The sequence below is a fragment of the Staurois parvus genome, unplaced genomic scaffold (assembly GCF_062004578.1).
Source record: "Staurois parvus isolate SC_StPar_1 unplaced genomic scaffold, SC_StPar_1.0 ptg000394l, whole genome shotgun sequence".
In the NCBI taxonomy this organism is placed as follows: domain Eukaryota; kingdom Metazoa; phylum Chordata; class Amphibia; order Anura; family Ranidae; genus Staurois; species Staurois parvus.
The window spans coordinates 8,150,379-8,160,347 of record NW_028318190.1 but is presented as its reverse complement, the minus strand read 5'-3'; the positions used below and the strand labels follow the sequence as shown (position 1 = coordinate 8,160,347).

The 9,969-nt window shown below is 40.0% G+C and overlaps 1 protein-coding gene across 2 annotated transcripts; it reads right to left on the bottom strand.

The window, feature by feature from the left end:
• Positions 1-499: 499 nt before the first annotated feature.
• On the bottom strand, positions 500-8,298 carry PTAFR (platelet activating factor receptor). Of its 2 annotated transcripts, XM_089686314.1 has the most exons (3): positions 8,116-8,298; positions 3,437-4,410; positions 500-2,975 (listed from the first exon to the last, which is right to left on the bottom strand). In XM_089686314.1, exons 2-3 carry the CDS (start codon positions 4,404-4,406, stop codon positions 2,923-2,925), a joined length of 1,023 nt encoding a protein of 340 aa, XP_089542440.1. In that variant the 5' UTR covers positions 4,407-4,410; positions 8,116-8,298; the 3' UTR covers positions 500-2,922. The 2 variants fall into 2 exon arrangements, with proteins under 2 accessions (XP_089542440.1, XP_089542439.1); XM_089686313.1 differs by lacking the exon at positions 500-2,975 and having other exon boundaries at positions 3,020-4,410; positions 8,116-8,297.
• Positions 8,299-9,969: the final 1,671 nt, after the last annotated feature.

Sequence of the window (9,969 nt, the reverse complement as noted above, 5' to 3'; positions counted from 1 at the left end):
CTAGCTCCCACCTCCCCATTTTCTCATTCTGTCTTCCTCTTTATTCCACCTGCTGGTCTTTACTAGTTGTCATCTCTTTCCTGTCCCCCACGATTGCCCTCTACAGAGGCTACACCCTTCTCAAGTATTCCTGTTCCTAACACCCAGTTTCAGGATGAGCTACCCCTAGTGCACATTGTGAAAGCTGAGAACTTGTATCCTAGATTGTAAGCTCGAAAGAGCAGGGCCCTCGAACCCCTCGTGTATCACATTGTATTGTTTTCGTACTGTCGCATGTTCTGTCTCCCTTTGTAAGGTACAGCGCTGAGCGAACTGTTTGCGCTTTCTAAATACTGTATAATAATAATAATTATGTTTTATGATAGCCATCTGACACCTTCTGGAAATTGTTATTTTGAGCATAACCTAAAAGCTGCACACTATCTATATCTATATGCTCCTATGTTTTATTACCTGTAAATTGTTGAAAAACTCAAAAAATGCTCTTGGAGCAGAAAAGTGGAAGCAGAAAAGCTGTTTATTGTTATAAATATTCACATCATGTATTTATTCCATGGGAGTATTTTCACAGGTATGTATTCTTATATCTTTCATCTCCCCATACTGTTTACGTTTAAGCTACATTTACTGGACAGCATACTATTAGGGTCCATTCACACCATAAAGTGTGTGTTAAGTGCAAGTAAATGCACATGTAGTGACATTGATTTGCATGCTGCATCGCATTTCAAAATGCGCTGTAATACTTTTTAAAATGTTTTTGTTTATACTTCACTAAGCTTTCTTTGTAAAGGAACTAACTGTTTTCACCCTTGCGTTTGTTTGTTGCAGTGCACTTACATGCGTTTTTACATTATAAACAAAAAGTTGGTCATGTTCTACTGTTTTCTTTGTTCAATGCAGGACAGCGCACATCAGCATGGATGTCACATCACTACCTTAAACTCAATCTTTCAAAAACTGAGCTTGTAATATTTCCTCCTCCCCGATCCCCCACTCATGACTTTACCAATAAGATCAACAGCACTACCATTGGTCCTTCCCCTCACGCCAAGGTGCTAGGCGTAATCCTAGACTCTGACCTCTCCTTTGGGCCCCACATCCACTCACTGGCTAAATCCTGCTGCCTCAACCTCCGGAACATTTCCAAAATCCGCCCCTTCCTGACCAATGACACCACAAAACAACTTATCTATGCCTTGGTTATATCCCGCCTTGATTACTGCAACTCCCTCCTCACTGGTCTACCGTTACACAGGCTATCCCCCCTTCAGTCTATTATGAATGCTGCTGCTAGACTCATACACCTTACCAACCGATCAGCGACTGCTGCCCCTCTCTGCCAATCCCTCCACTGGCTTCCACTAACCCAACGTATAAAATTCAAAATACTAACCACAGCTTACAAAGCCATCCACAACATTGCCCCTAGCTACATCACCAACCTCATCCACAGATACCGCCCAAATCGCCCAGTCCGCTCATCCCATGATATCCTCCTCTCTAGCTCCCTCATCACCTCCTCCCATGCTCACCTCCAGGACTTCTCCAGAGCCTCTCCCATCCTCTGGAACTCCCTACCACAGCATGTCTGGTCAGCCCCCACCCTGTCTACCTTTAGGCGATCTTTGAAAACTCACTTATTCAGGGAAGCCTACCCCACCTCTACCTAAGAACTGTACTTGAATCACCTCCGCCAGATCATCCCTCGCAGCTATCATCTTTTGTATCATCTCCCCCTTCCTTTAGATTGTAATCTCCACAAGCAGGGCCCTCCTATTCCTTCTGTACTGAAATGTATTGTAATTGTACTGTCTCCCTTATATTATAAAGCACTACGCAAACTGCTGGCGCTATATAAATCCTGTATAATAATAATAATCAGTGCAGCTCTTATTGAAAACACTTTTTTTCCCTAAAGTATATGCATTGGTATGTGTTGTTCAATACATGCCAGCACATCTGGTGTGAATAGACCCTTGCATGCTGAGTTTGAAATCCTTCACTTATGGCTAAACTTTAGGTAGGTAAAACATTATCTGACCAATTAATATGTTCATTAAATATATATTTTACATAGAGCTAGCATTAGGGCTTCAATCTTACTATTAAACTGTAATCCTATGCACAGCAGGAGTGAGAGACAATTGGGGTTGTTTACTAAAACTGTAAAGTGTAAAATCTGGTGCAGCTCTGCATAGAAACCAATCAGCTTCCAGGTTTTATTGTCAAAGCTTAATTGAACAAGCTGAACTTAAAAGCCGATTGGCTACCAAGCACAGCTGCACCAGATTCTGAGTGCACCAATTTTAGTAAATCCCCCCCCAATGTGTCAGCACTCTGGGCAAGTAATGGATTTGTTGCTTTGCATAGTGCTGTCAAATGAACATGGTTACAGCAGGAATGGAGTACAGGGGTGACCCAGTCCTTAATTCACTGGCTTGGTGAGTTCTAGACCTAGTTGTACTGCTTAATTACAGTGCAGTTTTTGGAGGTCCAAAATCTGGCTGTGCCGGCTGGTAGGGGGCACCTGAATTGAAAAGGTTGGTTGAACAGAATTACAAATTCTTTGGTAGATGATACAGTTCAGAAATGCTGTTTTGTTTTTTTTACTAAGAACTTCTCCTTCCCCCCTTCTGCAGCAGTCATTGCAAAACTAAATGAAAATGTCTCTTGATAGATTCTCCATAATGTAGAAAGGACATTTCAAATGCAAGAGAGTGATGCCACGACAGTATTGTTATGGCCCACCCTTCGAGAGATATTAGAAACTTGGTGATTCAACCTACCAGTGACAACCTAAAACTAAATGTAAAAGTTATTATTGGAGCTGACCTGTAACATACAGGATCCTACCTAGTGAGTGTAAAATATAAATTTAACACATAGGCCGATGTCATGGCTTCTTCTCATATAAAATATTCAGGAATCTGTACTGCATTTTTGCATTTCTTCAATTTCTTGTGGTTGATCTCCTAAAGACACAAAAAAAAATGCTGTACGGAAGGATGGTCACTGCAATACTTTTAACAAGATACTGTACACAGTTTTAATACCAAAATAGATATATTTAACCAGTTATAACCAATATTTTTTTTTCTAGGCACTACACTATAAATGGATTGTCTTTCAAAATCATTACTGGTAGTGCAACTTTTAGGCACTGAAGAGATTAATTTAGCATATTGATGTTTTTGCATATATTACAAGTGTTGCAGCTCAGCTAAAAAGACAGAAATTTTTAGGCAGCCAACCCATATATACCATATATCCCTGGGCAAATATTAAGTCAGACGTATTGTATGTTCAGTTCAGCTATTAAGAAAATCCTTTTATAGTGCTTCCTCATACTAGAGGTCACATGTGCTAGTTTGCTTTTCTTTGAGTGGTAATGTGCCTTCTAAGTTAGTGTCAGTAGTATTTCTTGATAACTTACGACTTCTTTTCATAGTACGGATGCGTTCAGAGAGGTGGTTCCGGAACTTCTTGGTGAGAAAGCAATAGATAATAGGGTCCAGCATACAGTTGGTACTCATAAGGCACAAAGTGATTTGATGTGCATCATTCAGAACCTGTCGAAAGCCACAGTCATTCTCATGCCACAGTCTCAGTACTGTGAGGGTCCAGGGTCCATGCACAATGTGGTGAGGGACAAAACATAGCACAAAAACTCCAAGAACTGTCACTACCATGTGCAGAGCACGACGCTTCATTTCTGCACTCTGTTTGGCCGCCACTGACTGAGTGGTTAAAGTCCTAAAAATCACCACATTGCAAATGAATATGATGAGAAACACAAGAAAGAAAGCAGCAATTAGAATGAAGTGGATGATGGCCACAGGACCTCTGTTGTCAATGTTGTATCCTTCAAAGCAGCGGGTGTAGTTAAGTCCATCATTAGCCTGTACCTGGTTGGTGCCTGGTGTAAAAAGAAAGTACAAAGAGCTTCCGAATACAAGTATCCACACAAAAACCGAGATACAGAGTCCTTTTTTCCTGGCTGTTGATCGTGCCACTTCCACAGGCTTTGTTACAGCCTGAAATCTGTTGTAACTAATGACTCCTAGAAAGGCTACAGAGCAATATGTATTTATGAAGAAGAAACAGCCTGCCACATTGCAGAGAAAATCTGGCATTACCCAGTTGCCTCTATAATTATAGTAAGCAATCCACAAAGGCAAAGTCACTAGGAATAATAGGTCGGCCACTGTAAGATTGATCATAAAAATTTTGATGTCACTCAGCCTCTTCGCAGGATAAACTTTTGCAAAAACCCACAACACATAGGCGTTGGCAAGAAATCCGAAGACAAAAATAATGCTGTAAGTCACTGTAAAGAATTTGTATCTAAATTCAGAGTCTATGTTACATGGATCTTCTATGCTGATGTTAACTTCCAGAGTCATTTTTCTGAAACAGAAAAAAAAAAATTATTCTGCGGCGAAGAAATATACTGATAACTTTTTCTTTTTTTTTTGCTTGTTTTGGGTAATTTTTTTCTATTTTTACAAAACATAGCCGTGGGCATGACAGTTTTCTTGTTTTCAATTTACACAGTTGGCCAGCTCAGTGGATTGCTTTAAAAAAGGCCTGGATTCTTTCTTGGATACACAGAATATAACTGGTTACTATTTATAGGTAAAGTTGATTCAGGGAATATCCGATTGCCTCTCAGGGGTTCAGGAATTAATTTTTTCCCCTGCAGGAGCAAATTGGATCATGCTTTGCTGGGTTTTTTTGCCTTCCTCTGGATCAACTGTGCGTGTAGGATTTTAACTTTTTTTTTCTTATATGGTTGAACTGGATGGACTTTTGTCTTTTTTTTCAGTCAGACTAACTATGTAACAGTTCAGTTTAATCTTGTATGCAAAGTTTCCTCCCTCTATATCTAGTTTTACCTGGTTTATTCATGTAAAACTAGGGGTTCAGGAATTAATTTTTTCCCCTGCAGGAGCAAATTGGATCATGCTTTGCTGGGTTTTTTTGCCTTCCTCTGGATCAACTGTGCGTGTAGGATTTTAACTTTTTTTTTCTTATATGGTTGAACTGGATGGACTTTTGTCTTTTTTTTCAGTCAGACTAACTATGTAACAGTTCAGTTTAATCTTGTATGCAAAGTTTCCTCCCTCTATATCTAGTTTTACCTGGTTTATTCATGTTTTAGGGCAAATGGGTGCACTATAAGTTCATTCTTTGAGGACCCTTTCACACTAATGTGCTTTTGATGCATTCCTATTGACTTACAATGGAAGGTGCATTTTTTAAAAACTGCACCAAAGATGCAGCATGCAGGGCTTTTCAAATCATAGCAAACCTGCAGTGTGAACAGTTACATAAGATTTAATGGGGAATAGTTTTTATGTGTTTTTGACGCCCTGGAAGAGCATGGCAAAAGCACACCAAGGTTGAAAGGACCTAATGCTAAATCTGTGGAGAAATTGAAAATACCAGTGACAGCAGTTAACCTAAACCAAAAGAGCAGCCTACATTTGAACTTGTTTGAATTTCAATATGGTTTATCCCAAACCTAGTGCCAATGAAAACTCAATAACCAGCAGGAAAATGACCAAGTTTTCTCTTTTGCCTCAATGCATGCAAGCTCTTAACGTTAATTAATTTAATTTAGATTTGTTTTAACAAGAGATTACAAAATGCTTGGTTCCAAATAAATAGAGGCTAGGTGGAGGTACCGGTGGAGAGAAGTCTATGAGACTAGGTTGTGGTAAGAATGCCTCTTAGTATTTCTTAACCTGGAAAGGGGGTTTGTGTACTGCCCACAAATGGTTAAGCATTCCATGATTGACTATTAAGTTCTACTGTATATACACTGCGTGTAGTTTCTCTCTACTTTAAAGCCAAACATGAGTCACGAACGTATATATGCAGTTACACATTGTACAAACAACCTCAGTTTTAATAGTCTTACCTCCAGTTTTCTGTTATTGCAGTTGTGCAGGGTGTCTAAATATGACTGTGCAGTCCAATAGGTCGCAAAGGTAGACCCAATGCTCAGCACGTAGTAACATACCTGGTCTGACACACATCACTCTATTCTTTTGCAATATAAGTCTGTTAGGACACTTGTGATTAGGGTGTAACTGTTTCTTAGCTCTGTCCACATAGAGCGTTGGAGTGGGAAAGTAGGAAACAGCGTTTTCACTGTCAGTAAAAAGTATTTGGCACACCAAGCAAAAATTGGTCACAAATCATAGCATGTAGGAGACATTTCAATTGGGCTTTAATCTGTGAAGATCTGCATTGACTAACCTTAAGATATTGCATGCTTGGGTATAATAAGGAGTACTACTAGTAGATATAATGAGTCAAATTATGGCAGATACACTATATTGCCAAAAGTATTGGGGCACCCTTCAAAATCATTGGATTCAGGTGTTCCAATCACCTCCATGACCACAGATGTATAAAATCAAGCACCTAGGCATGCAGACTGCTTCCACAAACATTTGTGAAAGAATGGGTCGCTCTCAGGATCTCAGTGAATTCAAGCGTGGTACCGTGATAAGTTGCCACCTGTGCAATAAGTCCATCTGTGAAATTCCTTGCTAATATCCGATTACCTCTCCGGGGAACAGGAAAGAATTTTTTTCCCTGCAGGAGAAAATTGGATCATGCTTTGCTGTGTTTTTTTTTGCCTTCCTCTGGATCAACTGTGGGTATAGGAGTATAACTTTTTTTTTTTTTTTAATGGTTGAACTGGATGGACTTTTGTCTTTTTTCAGCCAGACTAACTATGTAACTATGTACTAAATATTCCGCAGTCAACTGTTAGTGGTATTATAACAAAGTGGAAGCAACTGGGAACAACAGCAACTCAAAGTGCTAGGCCACGTAAAATGACAGAGCGAGGTCAGCGCATGCTGAAGCACACAGTGTGCAGAAGTCGCCAGCTGTCTGCAGAGTCAATAGCTAAAGACCTCTAAACTTTGTGTGGCCTTCAGATTAGCACAACAGTGTGTAGAGAGCTTCATGGAATGGGTTTCCATGGCCGAGCAGCTACATCCAAGCCTTACATCATCAAGTGCAATGGAAAGTGTTAGATGCAGTGATGTAAAGCACATCGCCACTGGACTCTAGAGCAATGGAGACATTTTCTCTGGAGTGACGAATCACACTTCTCGATCTGGCAGTCCGATGGACGTGTCTGGGTTTGGCAGTTGCAAGGGAGAATGGTACTTGCCTAACTGCATTGTGCCAAGTGTAAAGTTTGGTGGAGACGGGATTATGGTGTGGGGTTGTTTTTTATGGGTTGGGCTTGGCCCCTTAGTTCCAGTGAAGGGAACTCAATGCGTCATCATACCAAAACATTTTGGACAATTTCATGCTCCCAACTTTGTGGGAACAGTTTGGGAATGCTCCCTTCCTGTACCAACATGATTGTGCACCAGTACACAAAGCAAGGTCCATAAACACATGGATGAGCGAGTTTGGGGTGGAGGAACTTGACTGGCCTGCAGAGAGTCATAAGCTCGACCCAATAGAACACCTCTGGAATGAATGAATGAGTGGAGTCTGCAAGCCAGGCCTTCACGTCCGATATAAGTGCCTGACCTCACAAATGTGCTTCTAGAAGAATAGTCTTACATTCCCATGGACACACTCCTAAACCTTGTGGACAGCTTCCCAGAAGAGCTGAAGCTGTTACAGTTGCAAAGGGTGGGCCAACTCAATATTGAACCCTACGGACTAAGACTGGGATGCCATTAAAGTTCATCTGCGTGTAAAGGCAATGTCCCAATACTTTTGGCAATATAGTGCATATTAGATACAAATACACCAGTGATTTCAACATTATGTCTGATAATTAGACATTGGGATTGATTTACTAAAGGCAAATATACTGTGCACTGCAAGTGATATGGAATCAATAGGAGAGCTACGAGGAGCATTTATAAATCTAGAAAATAGAGGAAGTATCACAGCTGTGGAAGGGCTTGGTTGATAATGCTGTTGATCAGTTGAAGAATCAACAAAACCTAGGTATGAATATTGCTACAATGAAAATGTAAGTTATAGTTTTTATATGAAAATTGCTGAGCTCTTGAACATGGCAATGACTGTGAATGTTGAAATGTTAAAAACAAATAAAAGAATTACCTTCTAACCAAAGACAAAAGGAGTTCTGCCTTCTTTGGTTTGGTCTTCTCACTGCTTCATTGATATTGGTTATTGTAAAGATGATCCCATTGTTTAAATATGTAGATTAGAAAGTGGTTGCAAAGTAAATGTTCTGGGGAGTAACCGGAAACTTCCAGCATCTATAGGAAAAAAAGGGGAAGTGGTAAAATGTGTTTCACAAAGCTGGGTTTTTGTAACTGTGACTGAGAGTTCAGTTCTGTCATCATGCATAGGTTTCTGAGTCACTGTGCAGCCAAGCCCTAGAGCTGAAATGATCTGTCCCACTGTATAGACAATTTGTGATAATGAAATAAATGTACTGTTATGGCTCCAGATGCTACCATAAGCAAGGCTATAATTACTGATATTTACTGTACCAGTGCCTAGCACAACTTGGTTAGAGAGGGGAGCACCAAACCCTAATATTTACAAATTGTGATCCTTTCTTTCTTTCTTTTATTCTCCTCCTGTTTACCACTGGACATTTGTGGTACATTCAGCACGACAACTGGTAATAGGGTGTACAAAATGTTACAAGGACTTTTTATATTTCAATAAAAATTAAACTAGCTCTTCTTTCCTTTTTTTGGAGGTCTGCGGAGCTGACAATTTGTTTTTCATAAAAAGAGAATATCCCACCTTGTAAACATGTGATGTGAATTAATTATACTCAGTATAGTTATGCCCATAAATTTATTTAAATTGACATGGCCAAGGGGTGGGCACCAAGGATTAACCTTGCTGCTACAAGCCAGGACAAATAATTGCCACTAAGGGTAAAAACTGCTACCTGAAGGAGTCACGGAAAGTTAGGAAAGTGGAGCAACTATCATCAAACATCAGGTGGAACAGCACATTACCTGAAAGAGAGCAAACTAAACCAAATGCTAACGTGGTCAGCAAAATAGAAATGTTTACTGAACCAAGTCCCAGGGAAAAAAAAACAGATCCCCAACGGACATTTTTAACAGATATACTACAGTATGTCCAATGGCAAAAACATTCAGACAACTGAAGAAAGGCTGCAGGGAAAGGAGGTCTGGACAAAGAAAACAAGTCCAGACAAAAAGACCAACCAGTCAACACTCTGGAGGCTTTATCTGAAACCCTTAGCTATTGGCTTCGGGGAAAGGGAGGTCCATGATAAGAAAGGATATTACTTGACATTACTTGCAATTTGTTGCACAGATATTCATAGATGTGAGAGCCCTCACAGCATAAAATCTAAATAAAGATAAAGAAAAAGAAAAGAAGCTGGGAAAAATTGAAGGGTACTAACCCTGCATATTTCTTCTCAAGAAGAGGTTGGTGTGATTTGGACCAGAATAGTGGGGAGTCCTTCCAACCACCACCCAAGTCTGTTTTAGGGGTGTGTTAGACACTGCAAAACTACTTAACTATTTATGAACTGTATTGTTGCTGTATTGTCTCCCATTATATTGTAAAGCGCTGAGCAAACTGTTGGCGCTATATCAATCCTGTATAATAATAATAATAATAATAATTTATTAAAGGATTATAGGAATTCATTATTATAGTTATCATTCAACCTAACCCTGTAAAGAGCAGAATCCTCTGCCACAAAGTGAGGGGTGTGATGAATCCTAGTACTAGCACTAGAATTATTCACCTGATAATCAGAAACGGGAGGAAGGAATCTCGCATGAAGAAATTCCGCTGTCCAATGTGGGGCTCATTAGAGCAGGGGATCAAAAAAACAATACCTTTACTCTAGGAAAGACAGTGTAGTTACAAATGACATAGTCAACATTTCTCAGTGTGGGGAGTAGATCACCCCGTCTGTTTCAGGGGGTGGTATCAGATCATTCCCAG